Source organism: Orcinus orca, chromosome 1 (assembly GCF_937001465.1).
Source record: "Orcinus orca chromosome 1, mOrcOrc1.1, whole genome shotgun sequence".
NCBI classification, from domain to species: Eukaryota; Metazoa; Chordata; class Mammalia; order Artiodactyla; family Delphinidae; genus Orcinus; species Orcinus orca.
Genome location: NC_064559.1, coordinates 124,521,387 through 124,543,001, shown reverse-complemented (window position 1 = coordinate 124,543,001; position 21,615 = coordinate 124,521,387). Strand labels below are relative to the sequence as shown.

Sequence of the window (21,615 nt, the reverse complement as noted above, 5' to 3'; positions counted from 1 at the left end):
ATTAATTAAAAAAGAAAGAATTTATCCTACAAATCTATTTGTACAGACACAAAGAAGTATATACAAAGGTAACTACTGAAACATGTATGACTATCTAGATTGAAAACAACTTAATCATCCATTAACAGAGCACTATTAAATTATCGTACATCCATATACTGGAATACTTCTAAGTTATTAAAAACAAACACGCAAGGAAAAACTTACATTCTAATACATGAAAATGGACCTGTACCATGATAATACTGTTAAACGAAAAAAGCAAGGTGTAGAACAGTGGGCATGTACTATTTATGCTTATCTATACCAACACTCATGTATACAAACATACAGACATATACATATATCCTTATATATATTTTAAATATTTTTCGAATATATCACAAAAAACTCCCCGGATTTCTTCTCTGAGGAGGAGACTAGGGACCACAGGTGGTACATTTAGACAATACATCCTCTTAAATATTTGGGAGCTTCCCATGCGTATATATTTTTATCTATTTTTTAAATAGTTAATACAAAAGAAATAAAAATTAATTTAGAACCATCTGTGGAATGAGATGGTTAAGCAAACTGAGAAATGCTATCCCTAGAAAAAATCTGTCTCTGAATAAACACTGTGGGCTAAACACTATCAAAAATTAATCAATCATCTGATCTCAGTTCCTTTCTTACTGCAGAAAATCCCTCACCTACTGCATAATCTCCAGGATGAAATCTGATCATGTTTGACTTTGTGAATTTATGCCACACAAAAAGAATCAGAATCAGATATTCTAAAGTTTTTAAGAGATTGTCACAAGTACTTTCTTTGACATCAAATAACATCTCCTCTTTAATAACAGGTTAGACTGAAAGATACTACAGTTTACCATCATAATGTGTTTTACCACAAACTGTACTTTGTCTTGTTCATTGTTATACCTCTTGCAACTAGAACAATGTCTAGCCATAGCAGACATTCATTAAATATATACCAAAAGAATGAATCCTTAGAGATTACTGTCTTCAAAAATAAAAGTGAAGAAACAAGTTATTTTGTCTATTTTGCTTTAAAAGTATCAAGTGATCTTTCTATTTGTCAGCATGGCACAATCTTTTAAAACACTCCTATGTATTTCCTTCAGCATGATTTTGTTTCTTTCTTAATTTAACCCATGTTATTCTACATCCTCACAGTTAAACAACTACTTGAATGTACTAAATCTTGACAGTAACATTTTAAGAAATTAGGTATATCACAGATTCAATGTCATTAAATAATTTAATTTTTTTTTTTACCGCAACTAAAAGGAACATATTTTAATCGCCATAGCTGCTAGCACAAGACTACCTAGATTAGTGGTCTCCATAGCAGGCAGTGATTACAACCGCCCATTGGGGTATGAGAAGAAAATCTTTTAACTTTGATTTATATACATTTTTTAATCTCATTCTTTAATTTCTATTTTGGAATACATTTTACTATTAATAATAACAGATAACATTAATGAAGCATTTATGTACCAGGAACTATTCTAAGCAAATGCAGCTGCTCATTTTAATAATCACAAAAATCCAGTAAGATAGATAAAATTATTGCTCCACTTTACAAATGGAGAAACTGAAACAAAACAGTTGGATATTGTTTTTTGTTTGTTACTGACTTGCCCAACTTCATACTGACAGAGGCAGGATTTAAACTCTAACAACAGATTCCATGTTTTTAACCATTATAATTGAGTAGTATATGCATTCAATTCACAAATAAATAAATATTCATGTATCAGAGATTCAAACTCAAAGTGTATTAGGGTTTTTTGGTTGTTGTTGTTAGGGATGCATATCAAAAGAAGATGGAGATCAATAATATAGGAGACACTGAAAGTCTTGAGTCAGTATTTAAGAACAGGATTGTTAAAATGATTCCTCTGATTTCAGAAGAGCTATAAGAAAGGTAATCTTATAAGTCATATTTAGTCCTACCAACTAAGCAATTATCTGTACTAGTTCCTGTCCTCATTTTGGACATTATATATATTCCTGGAAAGCTGTTTAAAATAAAAAAGCAATTGTGAATTTGATAATAATTCTCAAGAAAAAACTGTTATCAAGACATAAGCATACGTGAGCATACTGATATTTATTTTAAAACAACAGTATTCCTTTGATTACACATATCTAATTTTCAATAAGCAATATAAGAAAAGACAATTAAATGCAACTAAATACTCTTTACATAATAACATTCTAAGCATAAAAACTCAGGCTTAATTCTCATTTCACTGAGAATTCTCAATAGCTCCGAATAGTAATTAATAAGGTTATGGTTAAAAAGAAGTACATGCCTAAGCAACAAAGCAAACTTATTTTTAGGGCAGCCCAAAACTAATTTGAGAAAGCGTTTATAACAGCAGTTTCAAAGTCCTCAATTCTACATTTTATAAAATATTCTTTTCAAAAATGTTTGTCCCCATGATTTAGGAAAAAATCAATTTGGACCTTAAGTTAGGAATGAAAACAGAATCAGTGGCTCATCTGGGTGGATTAAATTACAGTGAAAATAGAATTATAATACATGTGAAAACACTGTATATAACTAAGACAGTAATAACAATGATGAAAAACTCAAGTGAGCAGAGAAAAGCCTTCGCAAATAAATCAAGGTTTGGAGGGATTGCTAAGCATGTGCTATTTGAGATAATGTTGCCAAAACTACATTTTATAATTTGTAATAACCCTGCCCATCAGACCCTTAAATTCTGACAATGGGATACAAAATGTCACCACAGCTAATATGCCAGCAGTATGAAGTCAGTAATCCTAGATAAGTTTGAGAGTTCTAGAAGATATAAGTAGAAGAATGAATAAAAATGGAGAGGCTGAACAGGAATAAAAAATGTTTAAACATACTGATACCTAGGTTATTTTAAATTATAGTAACTCAAAAAAAACATATAATGTAGATAATATTTCCTGTAAGCATATACACTAGATATTCAGAAATATATTCATCTAATACATCACCTAATACACTTAGCAACTGATCAAAGAATAAATTAATTTTTTAATTAAAATTTAAATTGCTTTTTTTTTTTTAAAAAGGTATTAGAATTGGCTACCTTTGGTCCTGAAACTGGGTGGATGCTATTTTTGGCAGCTATAGGATGAGGAAAGGTATTCTGGAATGCAAATGCAGAGGAGACAGGATAACCAATCCCACAAGTTGGGTAAGTCAGTCTACTATCAACCTAAAAATAAAAGCATAAAAAAGGTTAAGGATAAGAAATTAGTTCTAAATGGTATTTGGTGATCCAGGAGGCATTAACATCTGTTATAATAACTAACAGTTAAGGACACTATCCCAGAAGCCGATTTTGTTTATCATGACACTACAAAACTCTGCTTCATTATATAACATATCATGAGGCTGGAATACCTTTGGCCTAGAGGGCTTTTCAGAGTGGCTTTGCAAGCTTAGACAAAACAAAACCACTGGACCTGCCTTTGAACTGAAGTAAAACAAAGACCTCTGAACCATCTTGGTTCCCTCGAGGCCTCAAATTACTGAAAAGGGGGTTGAGGGGTAGTCATAGATCAAAAGGCCAATAAGGGATAAATAAAAATAATTTTCTGCCAGATTGAGTAAAAACAGTATTTGTGTTCTTAGAAATAATTTGCTCTGCCACTAATTTTCAATATAGTGACACCACCATTAACGAACATCATGAAAAGTTTGTTTTTACAAGAGGACAATTACAACACAATCTTAATAAGCACTCATGTACAAAAGTGGCTGTATGACAAAAATACCTTTTACACAGCTATTTATCATCAGTCATTGAGGTTAAGCCTGTCAAGTTTTTTCAAGTTTGTAATTCAGTACCAGGCACTTCACTCTGCACCTTTTCCCAAATTAGCACAAATCCTTTCCCTTTAAACATCAAGTACTATCTCATTTACTAGAGTAGATTAAAAATTCTATTATGGATTTGCATTTTAAATCCTCTGCCAATGCCCTCCAGTCAAAGACCACCAGAAACATATCTAGAGGTGTACTCACTCTTTGCAACAAGGAAGACTGAACACCACGTGGAACCTAGTAAGAGAGGTGTCTCAGTAAGACAGTGTTAAAAGGGAGTTATTTATTGGACTTAGTCATGTGTTAGGTGAGTTAAGGAACAGTTTAAGAACACAGGGCTTTGCTGTGGACTGGATGCTATCAAGAAACGGGGATAACTATATGACTGGGTATCTGAATAAATCTTATCTAATAAGGCAGGATGAATGTATAAAGGCTGAAGCTATAATTAGTAATGAGCAGCAGTCACTCACTTTAGCCAGGATAGGATACTTGCCCATTTTTGTGGTTTGGCAATGTCATATTCTTGTCTGTGTTCAGACATGATTATGAAGTGGTCTTGTTTTTGTCTTGATCCATCACAGAGAGTGGCCTTGCCTGATGCTGATACTCTGTGAAATTGTTTATGTTCAGCAGGAGAACCCCAAAACCTCGCTCTGAGTGCAAGGTCAGTTCCCAGCAATCCCTAGACCTAGCTGATATTACCAAGCCAGATCCAGGTACTCGGAGCTAAAAAACTCTAACGAGTTTCTTCCAGAATCTAGAGCTGACAAGCCTGGTAATAGGGTTTTTCTTTCTCTCTTTTTCTTCTAATAGAACTCAGATTAGGCTCCTCCACTACAGTGTCAAACTTGAGCCCATACCTTGTTCTCCCTTACTGAGGCCTCCTAAATACTTTGTGTGTGTGTTAACAGTTTTTCAGCACATTTGGCATTAGTTAATACTGAGTGATTTCAATATCCATTAAAATCTTACAAAGAAGTGTACCCTTAAAATATAGCCTCTTTGTTAAGAATAAGTGTACCTTTATGTCCCACTTCCAAATGGAACTTAAACTCTACTTCAGTGCTAAAAATTGTAGGACTCTAGTCATATTAGGTACCAGCACCTAACAATCTGGAAATATGTTTGTTTTAGAAAATTTACTAAGACCACTCACAACATCTTAATTTAAATCTTACCACATTAGAGTTAGGAGAAATTCCACTTCTGATGGTGTTGCTACTAGAATGTACAGGTGGAGTGGTTGAAGGTCCCAATACATCTTGCTTTCTCACTAGCTGATTTTCATTTAATTCTTTATTTAACCATGTGATTACTTAAATAAAAGAACAAGTAACAAGGTAAAGAATTTTGAATATTTTTATTTTTCTAATAATTTTAAATATTTAAAAATTATATTGACGTTTTTTAATTTAAAGTTTTTAAAACTACCTTATATCACAGGAGAATAACATAGGTTCACCTAAATTTTTGTCATTAAATATTCTTATTTTAGCAACTGCCACATAGGACTCCTTATTCTTTTACTATCAGAAGCACATATTTCTGCTAGTCAAGGATCTCTTTAAAGGCTTTCATTTCCAGAATGATACCTTCCAGTTTATTTAAAATTCAAACTCTTATTTCTCATAATCAGTATCAGAAACTGAGAAAATGTTAAAGGCCTAATCTCATATTTTTGTTTCAAATAGTTCATACTATTACCAGTAGGTAAACACAGCAATTATAACAAGTAGTAGTAAAGAATTTAAATAGTAAATTATAGTTAATATTTTCAACACTTAATTTTGGGTTACTGACACATGTAATAGGGTTTTTTTTAATAATGATGGTAACTGTTTTACAGGACAGTTGATATAATTTACTACAGCAAAGACATTAAAATGGTACATTTAAAGCAGATTATTTGTATATAGCAGTACCTTGATTTACCTAGTCTTATGAATTCAAATAAAAATTTCAGGTTAAGAATAAAGCTACAAACCTCATTTACATAAAAAGGTAAAATACTTACACTTCTCATTATTTTTTAGAAGCTGTTTGCTTTCTTCAAGTTTTTGAACTGTAGCTTCTAATTGTTCTTGTAATTTGCATACCTGAAATATGTTAATCCTTATAGTAAGCATAATAAAGACTAAAATAAAGACTGAAGAAATGTATTACTATTCATTAAATAATTAACAGCTATTAATTACTATTAAAGAAGAAAGGAATTAGCTCAGCAGTGAAATAAAATATATAATTACATATATACACACATATACATACACATATATACGTATGAACACTCAAGGTATCTGAGTCATGATAACTAACTTTTCAAACTGAAATAGGTTATTAAATTCTATTGATTATAGTCACGTTCTTTTGGGGAAAAAAAGCCAAAACTATTCTCTGATATAACGAAGTAGAAGTTTTAAAAATACATGAGGAAATTCATTATGCTTTGCAAATAGTCACACACGCAAAAATATAAAATATTAACTACCTCTTGTTCTTTAATTCGGAGAGACTGTACAACATCTTGTAATTCTTTTTGTTCCTTTTGTAATTTTTCTTCCTTCTCAGCCAAGAGTTTCTCTTGCTGAATAGTTACTGTATTCTTCAGTTTCAATTTACCCATTAAGGTCTTCAGATCCCCTTGCAACTTTTTGATAATTTCATTTGCCTGTAAAAGAGCTTTATATGTACATCTCTACATAATCCAATGAAATATCAATATTCTATTAAGTTTTTAAAAACAAACCTTAAGAAGTTCAGCTGATAATGATTTTATTGTAGCTTCAAGTTTTCCTAGTTGTACCTGATTTTTCTCACCATTTTCTTCTAAAGCCACCTGATACATATTTTTAAAAACATGAATAATTAGGAAGTCTGTGTTTATTTAGGAAAAGCATCATTTATAAACGTGATCATTTATAGATCATTTATAAACCATCAATTTGTTTAGAAAATTTTAAAATAGACCTTTTGTTCCTGGATTGTATCAAATGCTTCTTTTGTTCTTAAAACAAGCTGATCCTTATCCTTGATTTCCTGTTCTAAAACAGCCACTTTTGTTTGTAGATGATTAATATGCTTTTCTTTTTCATGGCACTCAGCATCAAGTGTAGAATTCTCTCTTCGCAAAGAGAGGACTTCTTGCTTAGCCCGCTGGAGCTCCTAGAGGAGGAAAAAAAAAAAACTTGCATTATGAAAAAGGAAAGTTGGCTGGTTCGGTAATTTATAATTAAGATATTTAAAACAGAAAAAATGTCTTTAATAACTTTAAAGTTCTAGTACTGGTATTCTTTTAAAGAAATGAAGGTCTCTCTAAAGGCACATGTAACTTGTAGATCTGAAATATAATTGTAAAATACACTAGTGTCTAATGCAATGACAAGGGAAAATAAAACAATCCTTATTTATGAATAAATTACTAGAACTTTTGAAAACCAGTAACAAGAATTTTCTGATGTCTTGAAATCTACAGTTTAAAAAAAATCACTTAGGTAATAAATGGTCATTATAACAGAATTTCAAAATACATAAAATATATAAATGAAAAGAAAGCCCTATCATTCTACCACCAAAGCAGTGACTCTCAATCTAGTCTGCATATTGAAATCACCTGGAAAGCTTTAAAAACTACTGATGCCTGGTACCATGCCCAAGAGATTCTGATTTCATTAGTGTGAGATATGGCCTGAGTTCTTCAACTGTTTCCAAGGGTAGCCAAGGAATCATGCATGAGATACTGTTAACTGACAATAATTGTTAATTAAAAACAGATTATTATACTAAGTGAAATCAGAAAGAGAAAGAAATACTATATGATATCACTTATATGTGGAATCCAAAATATGATACAAATGAACATATTTACAAAACAGAAACAGACTCATAGACATAGAAAACAAACTTATGGTTACCAAAAGGGCAGCCGGGGGGCAGGCTGGCTATAAATTAGGAGTTTAGGATTAGCTGATACAAACTACTACGTATAAAATAGATAAATAACAAGGTCCTAATGTATATCACAGGGAACTATATTCAATAACCTATGATAAACCATAATGGAAAATATGAAAATAATATTAAAAAATAATTAAAAAAAAATCTATACTAGATCACATCTCAATCAGCTAATTTCAGTCCAAATGTTGCCAGTATACTATACTAAAGCCCAGTATGTAGTATTCCTAATTAGTTTTCGGTTTTAACAAAAACTTTACAAAATAATTTTATAGTATTATACCATAGTGGTTTTAGAAACACAGACTCTGCTATCAGACAGACTTAGAATACAAATCCTGGCTCTTCTGTGTGACCCTGGGAATTACTTAACCTCCTTAAATTTCAGTCCCTTATTTGTAGAATAGAAACAACACCTCATAAATTATTTAATTTCATCTTCACAAAAACCCTTACATAAACTACTTAGCATATTGCCTGGCACATAGTAAATACCTGATAAACGGTAGTAATTACTAATTTTAGGGTACTAATCTCTAAAAGGTATAATTTAACATAATTAGGTAACAATACTCAGAAGTTTAAAAAAGAAAATTCCCAGGACTCATAATTTGCAAGTCTTATGCAAAGCTTGGAAGAAATATTTTGATTACATTATATGAAAATCAACATAATAAAGCACACTGTTTATATACACTGGCCAGTGTCAGTGCTAAAACAGAAGAAACCACGTAGCATTATAATGAAGTATTCACTATCCAATGTACTATGCAGGCTGAAATGTTTTACTAACTGATGTGAAAGATGAAGAGGGTAGTGAGAAGGACTGAAGACATCTAATTGTTAGGACAGAATGCTGTGAGGATCTGCACATAAAATCAGTCAGGCTTTAGGGCTTCCTTCGTGGCGCAGTGGTTGAGAGTCAGCCTGCCGATGAAGGGGACGTGGGTTCGTGCCCCGGTCTGGGAAGATCCCACATGCCACGGAGCGGCTGGGCCCGTGAGCCATGGCCACTGAGCCTGGGCGTCCGGAGCCTGTGCTCCGCAACGGGAGAGGCCCAACAGTGAGAGGCCAGTGTACAGCAAAAAAAAAAAAAAAAAAAAAAAAAAAATCAGTCAGGCTTTAGAGTTTCTAAGCATAACAGACTGGTCAAATGGAGTTGGATGTCTTGTGAGCTAGAATAACACTGGAGATCTTTACATTCAAACATGACAGACTTAACAAAATCTACATATGTTTTCTAATAACTCATATGACAATAATGTATAATAATGCTAGGAAGGAGTCTATCATCACTGCCAAAGTATCAACAGAAGTACCACTATAGCAAAATATTTTAAATGTCTCTGTTGCCTAAAAGAACAAGGTAGTACTAGACACAGGTAAATAAAGGATTTCAATCCTCACTTTTCTACTTATGGCCATGCCAACTTGGGCAAGTTACTTAAGTTCTCTGTGCCTTAGTTTCATCATCTGTAAGATGGGGATAATAACAGTACCTTCTTTAAAATAATTATTATAAGAATTAAATGAGTTAATATATATGCAAAGCACATAAAACAGTGTTCAGTAAGCATTAGCTATTATCATTTCTATTATCATTAGCATTATTATTTCTAGACACTAAACTTCATATAGTTGTTTAATATGTTGAGTAGACTGAAAGAAAGAACCAGCCCTGCCAACACTGAGCACCCTGAGCCACAGACACTGTGCTGATGTTGAAAGTACACTGAAAGATCTGCGGGCTGTGCCAAAGAGCTGCTACTCAAGGCCCCAACAAAAAATATCCAAGTTTACCTTAGCGCTGTTCTCAATTAGTCCATTTTATTAGATTTTCGATTCTCCATTTTTTTCGTATTGTCTGAACTGACTACCCTAAAACTACAAGAGATCCTTGCAGAGCATCCAGAACACCAGCCGTACAAGTAATAAAGTAAACAAATTAAAATCAAGTCACCAAATTAAACTGTGCTTTTAAATTGGGGGGGGGGGAAGACCAACCCCAATGTTCCATACCTCTTCAACACCAGACAGTTTTGTTTTAAGTTCTCTGATGGTAGAGTCTCCTTTATATTTCCTTTCAGTGAGGTCTTTATTAGCAGATTCTAACTCAGACAATCTGTTTTGTAGCTGCTGGATGTTTCGTTGATGGAGGATTTCTAAATCTTTTTTCTGTTGTTCATGCTGCTGTTGGTATCGAACCTGTGCCTATTATATAATAAAATACAGTACCAAAATTCAAAGAAAAAAAAATACAAACATGAGATTTGAAGAAAAAAATCTTAATTATTCTTCTTTATAAGATTTCCTTGCTTTTAAGAGAATCTATTTTCAATTATGGGTTTCATGAAAAAGAAAAGTCAACAAAGTCAAATTTACCACTATCATCTTGTTCATAATTTCTTCTTCTCCTAAACCCACATGTTTAGACATAATGGTCTTCAAATTAAGGGGAAAATGATATAGGATTAAGTTAAAAAAGAAAAAAGCAAATTGCAAAATAGTATATATAGTGTGAACCTATTTCTGAGAAAACAAATGAGCAGGTACATAAGGAACTTTCAGTGTTTGCTTTAAACCACATTATACTGTTTCAGTTTTTTACAACCAGTATATATGTCTTCTAATGAAAGAAACATCTAAACTTGTAAAATTGACAAGGTATTGCTCAGTCTTACATTTAGTTGTTACATTTCACCAACAATAAAATTTGAACATAGTTGTAACTCTGAAATCTCTGGTACCTCTTTGAATCATACCACTAATCTATCTTAATAATTTCTGCTGTTGGACTTGGAGGGCGTTATGCTAAATGAAATAAGTCAGAGAAAGAAAAATACTGTATGATATCACTTATACGTGGAATCTAAAAAATACAACAGACTAGTGAATAAAACAAAAAAGAAGCACGCTCACAGATACAGAGAACAAACTAGTGGTTATCAGTGAGGAGAGGGAAGGGGGAGGGGCTATATAGGGTTAGAGGATTAAAAAAGAGTTATTATGGGATTATATAAAATTATGCATGTGAAACTTTAAAAACTGTAAAGCACTACAGAATTTAAAGAATCTTTCATTCAATAACAAATTTTAAAAATGTTAAATAATTTGTTGATGAACACTATCAAATCCTAAATACATTTTAAAAATAAAGAGTATTTTTCTCATTATGAAAGTTATACATTCTCTTAAAGGCATAAAGATAGAAATCACAAATAACCAATGATCTCATCCAAGGAGTCATTCTAAATATTTAGGAATATTCCTTTCGAGTCATTTATACGCTTATACTGACACCACACATACACACATAACACACATAGTTAAATTTAACAAAATGAGACCAACCTGCTTAAATAATTTAATCATGCTTTTTAATCCTTTAGCATTTGCACCTCCTCACATCATTAAAAAACTCTTTGTAAGTACTTTTAATAGCTGCACAATATTCTATCCCATGGCTATACCATAATGCAATTAACCCCTGCTCTACTATGGATACTGAGTTCCCAATTTTTCACAATTACAAATAAAACTATGGTTAATATTTTTGTACATAAGCATACATCCAAATTCAGATTATTTCCTTTCGATCAATTATAGGTCAAAAATATGTAAACAAATATAAAGCTTGATACTAGTTCCAAAACTGCATTCCAGAAATGTTGTACCCATTCAAAAATTCCTACCACAAAACCAGGAGAGTGTCTCTCTCATAAAATACTTTGGGAATTTTACATAAGTATTTTAAGAATTCCTCATTTTTGGAAAACTAAAATTGAGAGAAGAAGGAAGAAAAAGAGATAAAACAGAAAAAAAGAGTCCATACAAAACTGAAAATGCAACCTTGGAAGAAAACACTCAAGGAGCAATCAAGAAAAAAATAACAATGAGCAAACTGGTACAGATGCTAAATGTAACTGTCTAAGAGGGTAATTAAACACACTGAAGGCAACAGAGACCAAAGATTATAAACATAAAGAACTGGCTTTAGGGCTTCCCTGGTGGCACAGTGGTTGAGAGTCCGCCTGCCGATGCAGGGGACACGGGTTCGTGCCCTGGTCCAGGAAGATCCCACATGCCACGGAGCGGCTGGGCCCGTGAGCCATGGCCGCTGAGCCTGCGTGTCCGGAGCCTGTGCTCCGAAACGGGAGAGGCCACAACAGTGAGAGGCCTGCATACCACAAACAAAACAAAACAAAACAAAACAAAACAAAACTGGATTTATCCCAGCGATAATCAGAATTTTGAAGCTTTTGTTTTAAAAAGTGTAATGGATAGAATTACAATATTTACATTTTCTACTTTGTTTATTTCAGGTGATTGTGATGTACACTAAAGTCTTAAAATCACTGCCCTATAGACTATCTATCAGCAGGAAGAGAAGAGCGGCTTGCTTGGTTTTAAAGTCTCAAAGGACTGATTCACAATCCTATTAGAAAATGCAGTAAGGAATGCAAACAAATCCTTCAGTCATTTTGGTGTTATAAACAAATATACTTATTATGAGACTTTTAGAACCTAACTTGTTTGAAAATAGAGGCAAAAAAAACTTTAGTAAACAATAGAAATTAATGAAATCGGGGTGGGTGGGGAGACAGTATAGAACTAATTAATGAAAGAAAAAACTGGTTCTTTAAAAATACTACAAAAAACCAGACAAACAATCAAGTCTCATTAAAAAAAAGACATTAAGAATGTAAGAGAAACGGTATGAAGACTTTAAAAATCATAAAACAACATATAAGATATTTTACTAATACATTTAAACACAAAGATGAAATACATGGCTTTTTAAGGAAATATAACTAACATAACTCAAGAAAAAACAGAAAATCCAAAAGGACCAATAATCATAAAGGAAATCAGAAAAGAAGCTAAAGAAAAATGCCTTAAAAAGGCATCAGACCCACGCACACGGCCCGCCTGAGCTGAGGTGCTAGCGGTAGCCATTCCACACTAGGAACTCCGGTCAGAAGAGCTGGGTGCAAGGCCTCTGCACGTGGCCCCCTCTGAGCAAGTGAAACCCAACTAAGCACAAAGGGAAAAAGAAACCAGTCTTAGAGCTGTGACTATTTTCAAGGCTACTGTTTTTCTCTGTGGAACACTGCCTTTGGGGCAAAACAAGGAAGAAACAGGTGATTCTAATGTGTAGCGCAGAAGGAGAACCACTGCAGGCCAGCTTCTCCTACTGTCAAGGTACTCCAGCCGTGCAGCGGACAGGGTCTTGGTGCTCCAGCAGGGTGTCAGGCCTGAGCCTCTGAAGTGGAAGAGCCGAGTTCAGGACACGGGACCACCAGAGACCTCCTGGCCCCATGTAATATCAATCAGCGAGAGCTCTCCCAGAGATGTCCATCTCAACACTAAGACCCAGCTCCACTCAACAACCAGCAAGCTACAGTGCTGGACACGCCATGCCAAACAACTAGCAAGACAGGAACACAAACTCACCCATTAGCAGAGAGGCTGCCTAAAATCATACTAAGTTCACAGACACCCCAAAACACACCACCGGATGCGGTCCTTCCCACCAGAAAGACAAGATCCAGCCTCATCCACCAGAACACAGGCACCAGTCCCCTCCACCAAGAAGCCAACACAAGCCACTGAACCAACCTTACCCTCTGGGGGCAGACACCAAAAACAACAGGAACTACGAACGTGCAGCCTGCAAAAAGGAGACCCCAAACACGGTAAGTAAAGTAAAATGAGAAGACAGAGAAATATGCAACAGATGAAGGAGCAAGGTAAAAACCCACCACAAGAAACAAATGAAGAGGAAACAGGCAGTCTACCTGAAAAAAAATTCAGAGTAATGATATTAAAGATGATCCAAAATCTAAAATGATAGTAAAGATGATCCAAAATCTTGGAAATAGAATGGAGAAAATACAAGAAATGTTTAACAAGGACCTAGAATAACTAAAGAGCAAGCAAACAATGATGAACAACACAATAAATGAAATTAAAATTTCTCTAGAATGAAGCACAGCAGAGTAACTTAGGCAGCAGAACAGATAAGTGACCTGGAAGATAAAATAGTGGAAATAACTACCACAGAGCAGAATAAAGAAAAAAGAATGAAAAGAACTGAGGATGGACTCAGAGACTTCTGATACCAAAACCAGACAAAGAGGTCACAAAAAAAGAAAACTACAGGCCAATATCGCTGATGAACACAGATGCAAAAATCCTCAACAAAACACTAGCAAACAGAAGCCAGCAGCACATTAAAAGGATCATACACCATGATCAAGTGGGGTTTATCTCAGCTTTATCCCAGGAGCACATTAAAAGGATCATACATCATGATCAAGTGAGGATTTATCCCTTCATTGTATGCAAATCAATCAATGTGATACACCATATTAGCAAATGAAAGACAAAAACCATATGATAATCTCAATAGATGCAGAGAAAGCTTTCGACAAAATTCAACACCCATTTACGATAAAAACTCTCCAGAAAGTAGCCATAGAGGGAACTTACCTCAACATAATAAAGGCCAAATACGACAAACCCACAGCCAACATCGTTCTCAATGGTGAAAAACCGAAACCATTTCCACTAAGATCAGGAACAAGACAAGACTGCCAACTCTCACCGCTATTATTCAACATAGTTTTGGAAGTTTTAGTCACAGCAATCAAAGAAGAAAAAGAAATAAAAGGAATCCAAATCGGAAAAGAAGTAAAACTGTCACAGTTTGCAGATGACATGATACTATACACAGAGAATCCTAAAGATGCTACCAGAAAACTACTAGGACCAATCAATAAATTTGGTAAAGTAGCAGGATACAAAATTAATGCACAGAAATCTCTTGCATTCCTGTATACTAATGATGAAATATCTGAAAGAGAAATCAAGGAAACACTCCCATTTACCATTGCAACAAAAAAGAATAAAATACCTAGGAATAAACCTACCTAGGGAGACAAAAGACCTGTATGCAGAAAATTATAAGACACTGATGAAAGAAATTAAAGATGATACAAACAGATGGAGAGATACACCATGTTCTTCGATTGGAAGAATCAACATTGTGAAAATGACTATACTACTCAAAGCAATCTACAGATTCAATGCAATCTCTATCCAACTACCACTGGCATTTTTCACAGAACTAGAACAAAAAATTTCACAATTTGTATGGAAACACAAAAGACCTCAAATAGCCAAAGCAATCTGGAGAAAGAAAAATGGACCTGGAGGAATCAGGCTCCCTGACTTCAGACTATACTACAAAGCTACAGTAATCAAGACAGTATGGTATTGGCACAAAAACAGAAATATAGATCAATGGAACAAGATAGAAAGCCCAGAGATAAACCCACGCACGTACGGTCACCTTATCTTTGATAAAGGAGACAAGAATATACAATGGAGAAAAGACAGCCTCTTCAATAAGTGGTACTGGGAAAACTGGACATCTATATGTAAAAGAATGAAATTAGAACACTCCCTAACACCATACACAAAAACAAACTCAAAATGGATTAAAGACCTAAATGTAAGACCAGACGCTATAAAACTCTTAGAGGAAAACATAGGCAGAACACTCTATGACATAAATCACAGCAAGATCCTTTTTGACCCACCTCCTAGAGAAACTGAAATAAAAACAAAAATAAACAAATGGGACCTAATGAAACATTAAAGCTTTTGCACAGCAAAGGAAACCATAAACAAGATGAAAATACAACCCTCAGAATGGGAGAAAATATTTGCAAACAAAGCAACTGACAAAGGATTAATCTCCCAAATATACAAGCAGCTCAATATCAAAAAAACAAACAACCCAATCCAAAAATGGGCAGAAGATCTAAATAGACATTTCTCCAAAGAAGATATACAGGTTGCCAACAAACAAGTGAAAGGATGCTCAACATCACTAATCATTAGAGAAATGCAAATCAAAACTACAATGAGGGACTTCCGGGAAGATGGCGGAAGAGTAAGACGCGGAGATCACGTTCCTCCCCACAGATACACCAGAAATACTTCTACGCGTGGAACAACTCCTACAGAGCATCTACTGAACGCTGGCAGAAGACCTCAGACCTCCCAAAAGGCAAGAAACCCCCCACGTACCTGGGTAGGGCAAAAGAAAAAACTAAACAGAGACAAAAGGACAGGGACGGGTCCTGCACCAGCGGGAGAGAGCTGTGAAGGAGGAAAAGTGTCCACACACTAGGAAGCCCCTTCGCGGGTGGAGACTTCGGGAGGCGGAGTGGGGGAGCTTGGGAGCCGCGGAGGAGAGCACAGCAACAGGGGTGCGGAGGGCAAAGCGGACAGATTCCAGCGCAGAGGATCGGGCCGACCGGAACTCGCCAGCCGAGAGGCTTGTCTGCTCGCCCGCCGGGGCGGGCGGGACTGGGAGCTGAGGCTCCGGCTTTTGTCGGAGCGCCGGGAGAGGACTGAGGTTGGCGGCGTGAACACAGCCTGCAGGGCGTTAGTGCACCGCGGCTGGCCGGGAGAGAGTCCGGGGAGAAGTCTGGAACTGCCGAAGAGGCAAGAGACTTTTACGTCCCTCTTTGTTTCCTGGTGCAGGAGGAGAGGGGATTAAGAACGCTGCTTGAGCGAGCTCCAGGGACGGGCGCGAGCCGCGGCTAAGAGTGCGGAGCCCAGAGACGGACATGGGACGCTAAGGCCGCTGCTGCCGCCGCCAGGAGGCCTGTGTGCGAACACAGGTCACTAGCCACTCGCCCTTCCGGGGAGCCTGTGCAGCCCGCCACTGCCAGGGTCCCGGGATCCAGGGACAACTCCCCCGGGAGAACGCACAGGCGCGCCTCAGGCTGCAACGTCTCGCCCGGCCTCTGCCACCGCAGGCCCGCCCCACACTCCGTGCCCCTCCCTACCCCCGGGCCTGAGTGAGCCAGAGCCTCCGAATCAGCGGCTCCTTTAACCCAGTCCTGTCTGAGCAAAGAACAGACGCCCTCCGGCGACCTACACGCACAGGCGGGGCTAAATCCAAAGCTGAGCCCCTGGGAACTGTGAGAACAAAGAAGAGAAAGGGAAATCTCTCCCAGCAGCCTCAGAAGCAGCTGATTAAAGCTGCACAATCAACTTCATATACCCTGCATCTGTGGAATACCTGAATAGACAACGAATCATCCCAAATTAAGGAGCCCTGTGGATGAAAGGCGCTTGGTGCTGCAGCCAGGAGTCAGTGCTGTGCCTCTGAGGTGGGAGAGCCAACTTCAGGACACTGATCCACAAGAGACCTCCCAGCTGCACATAATATCAAACAGCAAAAATCTCCGAGAGATCTCCATCTCAACGCCAGCACCCAGCTTCACTCAATGACCAGCAAGCTACAGTGCTGGACATCCTATGCCAAACAACTAGCAAGACAGGAACACAACCCCACCCATTAGCAGAGAGGCGGCCCAAAATCATAATAAGTCTACAGACACCCCAAAACACACCACCAGACGTGGACCTGCCCACCAGAAAGACAAGATCTAGCCTCATCCACCAGAACACAGGCACTAGTACCCTCCACCAGGAAGCCTACACAACCCACTGAACCAACCTTAGCCACTGGGGACAGACACAAAAAACAACAGGAACTACGAACCTTCAGCCTGCAAAAAAGGAGACCCCAAACACAGTAAGATAAGCAAAATGAAAAGACAGAAAAACACACCGCAGATGAAGGAGCAAGATAAAAACCCATCAGACCTAACAAATGAAGAGGAAATAGGCAGTCTACCTGAAAAAGAATTCAGAATAATGATAGTAAGGTTGATCCGAAATCTTGGAGATAGAATGGACAATAGAATGGACAAAATGCAAGAATCAGTTAACAAGGACCTAGAAGAACTAAAGATGAAACAAGCAACGATGAACAACACAATAAATGAAATTAAAAGTACTCTAGATGGGATCAATAGCAGAATAACTGAGGCAGAAGAACGGATAAGTGACCTGGAAGATAAAATAGTGGAAATAACTACTGCAGAGCAGAATAAAGAAAACAGAATGAAAAGAACTGAGGACAGTCTCAGAGACCTCTGGGACAACATTAAACGTACCAACATTCGAATTATAGGGGTTCCAGAAGAAGAAGAGAAAAAGAAAGGGACTGAGAAAATATTTGAAGAGATTATAGTTGAAAACTTCCCTAATATGGGAAAGGAAATAGTTAATCAAGTCCAGGAAGCACAGAGAGTCCCATACAGGATAAATCCAAGGAGAAATACGCCAAGACACATATTAATCAAACTGTCAAAAATTAAATACAAAGAAAACATATTAAAAGCAGCAAGGGAAAAACAACAAATAACACACAAAGGAATCCCCATAAGGTTAACAGCTGATCTTTCAGCAGAAACTCTGCAAGCCAGAAGGGAGTGGCAGGACATATTGAAAGTGTTGAAGGAGAAAAACCTGCAACCAAGATTACTCTACCCAGCAAGGATCTCATTCAGATTTGATGGAGAAATTAAAACCTTTACAGACAAGCAAAAGCTGAGAGAGTTCAGCACCACCAAACCAGCTCTACAACAACTGCTAAAGGAACTTCTCTAGGCAAGAAACACAAAAGAAGGAAAAGACCTACAATAACAAACCCCAAACAATTAAGAAAATGGGAATGGGAACACACATATCGATAATTACCTTAAATGTAAATGGACTAAATGCTCCCACCAAAAGACACAGATTGGCTGAATGGATACAAAAACAAGACCCATATATTTGCTGTCTACAAGAGACCCACTTCAGACCTAGAGACACATACAGACTGAAAGTAAGGGGATGGAAAAAGGTATTTCATGCAAATGGAAACCAAAAGAAAGCTGGAGTAGCAATTCTCATATCAGACAAAATAGACTTTAAAACAAAGACTATTAGAAGAGACAAAGAAGGACACTACATAATGATCAAGGGATCGATCCAAGAGGAAGATATAACAATTGTAAATATTTATGCACCCAACATAGGTGCACCTCAATACATAAGGCAAATACTGACAACCATAAAAGGGGAAATCGACAGTAACACATTCATAGTAGGGGACTTTAACACCCCACTTTCACCAATGGACAGATCATCCAAAATGAAAATAAACAAGGAAACACAAGCTTTAAATGATACATTAAATGAGATGGAGTTAATTGATATTTATAGGACATTCCATCCAAAAACAACAGAATACACATTTTTCTCAAGTGCTCATGGAACATTCTCCAGGATAGATCATATCTTGGGTCACAAATCAAGCCTTGGTAAATTTAAGAAAATTGAAATTGTATCAAGTATCTTTTCCGACCACAACGCTATGAGACTCGATATCAATCACAGGAGAAGATCTGTAAAAAATACAAACACATGGAGGCTAAACAATACACTACTTAATAACGAAGTGATCACTGAAGAAATCAAAGGGGAAATCAAAAAATACCTAGAAACAAATGACAATGGAGACACGACGACTCAAAATCTATGGGATGCAGCAAAAGCAGTTCTAAGAGGGAAGTTTATAGCAATACAATCTTACCTTAAGAAACAGGAAACATAAAAAAAAAAAACAAAAAACTACAGACTACAATATGCAATTTGGGAAGTATTTTAAGTGTTGTCCCTATATGTTTCAACTCTAAACAAATTGATTTAAATATCTAGTAATATTGATTTAAATTTTAAAGTATGAGAATTCTCACAAAACCAATGTAGTTATTAATGTTCATGGAAATCTTTTATTTAAAAAAATCAACAGTAAGAACAATATAAATATAATTTAATTCGATTTGCAGACCTTTTATTTACCTGTAAAATAATCAATAAATAAAACTTGGTATGACTGCAAAAAAAAAAAAAAAAACTACAATGAGGTATCACCTCACACCGGTCAGAATGGCCATCATCAAAAACTCTACAAACAATAAATGCTGGAGAGGGTGTGGAGAAAAGGGAACCCTCTTACACTGTTGGTGGGAATGTAAATTGACAGTCACTATGGAGAACAGTATGGAGGTTCCTTAAAAAACTAAAACTAGAACTACCATATGACCCAGCATTCCCACTACTGGACATACAATCTAAGAAAACCGTAATTCAAAAAGAGTCATGTACCACAATGTTCATTGCAGCACTATTTACAATAGCCAGGACATGGTAGCAACCTAAGTGTCCATCGACAGATGAATGAATAAAGAAGATGTGGCACATATATACAATGGAATATTACTCAGTCATAAAAAGAAATGAAATTGAGTTATTTGTAGTGAGGTGGATGGACCTAGAGTCTGTCATACAGAGTGAAGTAAGTTAGAAAGAGAAAAGCAAATACAGTATGGTAACATATATATATGGAATCTAAAAAACAAAACAAAAAAGGTTTTGAAGAACTTAGGGGCAGGACAGGAATAAAGATGCAGACTTAGAGAATGGACTTGAGGACACGGGGAGGGGGAAGGGTAGGCGGAGGTGAAGTGAGAGAGTGGCACTGACATACATACATTACCAAATGTAAAATAGCTAGCTAGTGGGAAGCACCCACATAGCACAGGGAGATCAGCTCATACTTTGTGACCACCTAGAGGGGTGGGATAGGGAGGGTGGGAGGGAGATGCACGAGGGAGGGGATATGGGGATCCATGTATACGTACAGCTGATTCAGTATGTTTTACAGCAGCAACTAATACAACAATGTAAAGCAATTATACTCCAATAAAGATGTTAAAAAAGAAAAATTGTCAAAAAAAAAGACATCAGACCCAAATGATAAAAGGCTAATTCTATCAGGCCTTCAAGGCACAGATAATTCTTCATTATTTGACTGTTCCAAAGCATAGAGAAAACCAGAAAATGTTTTCATACCTTTCCTGATGCTAGCATAATTCTAATACCATAGTCCAAAATCCATAATTTTAATTAGCAGACTAAGACAGAGTGCAGGATAATAGTAATCTCAGACCAATCTCATGTGTGAATATATATACAAATGTCCTAAATTAAATATTAGCAAACTGATTCAACAGGATATTAAAAATCTTTGACTAAATATTATCCTGTGAATTCAAAATTGGTTCCACTTTTGGAAATCTATTATTATCATTATTTTACTACTAAAGTGAGAAAAATGATGATTTGGTTAAATCCCCAAAAGTCACTTCATCTGACTTAGCACTCTTTGGAAGCCAGACAGAAGAAAACTTTCTCAAAAGCAGAGCAAACATCATTCCTACTGGAGAGGTATTTCAGCTATTTACCAAAAAAGATTAACTTACCAAAATTAATACCCAGAAATCTCTTGCATTTCTATACACTGACAGTGAAAGATCAGAAAAAGAAATTAAGGAATCAATCCCATTTACCATCTCATCAAAGAATAAAATACCTAGTAATAAATCTACCTAAGGGGGAAAAAGATCTGTACTCTGAAAACTATAAGATGCTGATGAAAGAATCGAAGATGACACAAACAGATAGAAAGATATACCATGTTCTTGGACTGGAAGAATCAATATTGTCAGAATGACTATACTACCCAAGGCAATCTACAGATTCAATACAATACCAATCAAATTACCAATGGCATTTTTCATAGAACTAGAACAAAAATTTTACAATTTGTATGGAAATACAAAAGACCCCAAATAGCCAAAGCAATCCTGAGAAAGAAAAATGGAGCTTGAAGAATCCAGCTCCCTGACTTCAGACTATACTATGAAGCTACAGTCATCAAAACACTATGGTACTGGCACAAAAACAGAAATACAGATCAATGGAACAGGACAGAAAGCCCAGAAAGAAACCTGCACACCTATGGTCAATTAATCTACAACAAAGGAGGTAAGAATATA

At 36.1% G+C, this 21,615-nt stretch overlaps 1 protein-coding gene across 9 annotated transcripts in view; it reads right to left on the bottom strand.

Annotated features, from left to right (window-relative positions):
• Positions 1 to 21,615, bottom strand: part of SASS6 (SAS-6 centriolar assembly protein) — a 55,965-nt gene that overhangs the window by 16,512 nt on the left and 17,838 nt on the right. For 6 of the 9 annotated variants that reach the window (XM_033433623.2, XM_033433628.2, XM_033433646.2 and 3 more), the window contains 8 exons: positions 9,818 to 10,009; positions 6,812 to 7,006; positions 6,591 to 6,680; positions 6,333 to 6,512; positions 5,859 to 5,940; positions 5,023 to 5,159; positions 4,043 to 4,078; positions 3,102 to 3,230 (listed from right to left, as the gene is read on the bottom strand). In XM_033433623.2, coding sequence (XP_033289514.1) covers positions 3,102 to 3,230; positions 4,043 to 4,078; positions 5,023 to 5,159; positions 5,859 to 5,940; positions 6,333 to 6,512; positions 6,591 to 6,680; positions 6,812 to 7,006; positions 9,818 to 10,009 — 1,041 coding nt within the window. The remainder of the gene's footprint in view (positions 1 to 3,101; positions 3,231 to 4,042; positions 4,079 to 5,022; positions 5,160 to 5,858; positions 5,941 to 6,332; positions 6,513 to 6,590; positions 6,681 to 6,811; positions 7,007 to 9,817; positions 10,010 to 21,615) is intronic. The other 3 variants (XM_033433637.2, XM_033433656.2, XM_004263075.3) reach the window with 1 other exon arrangement.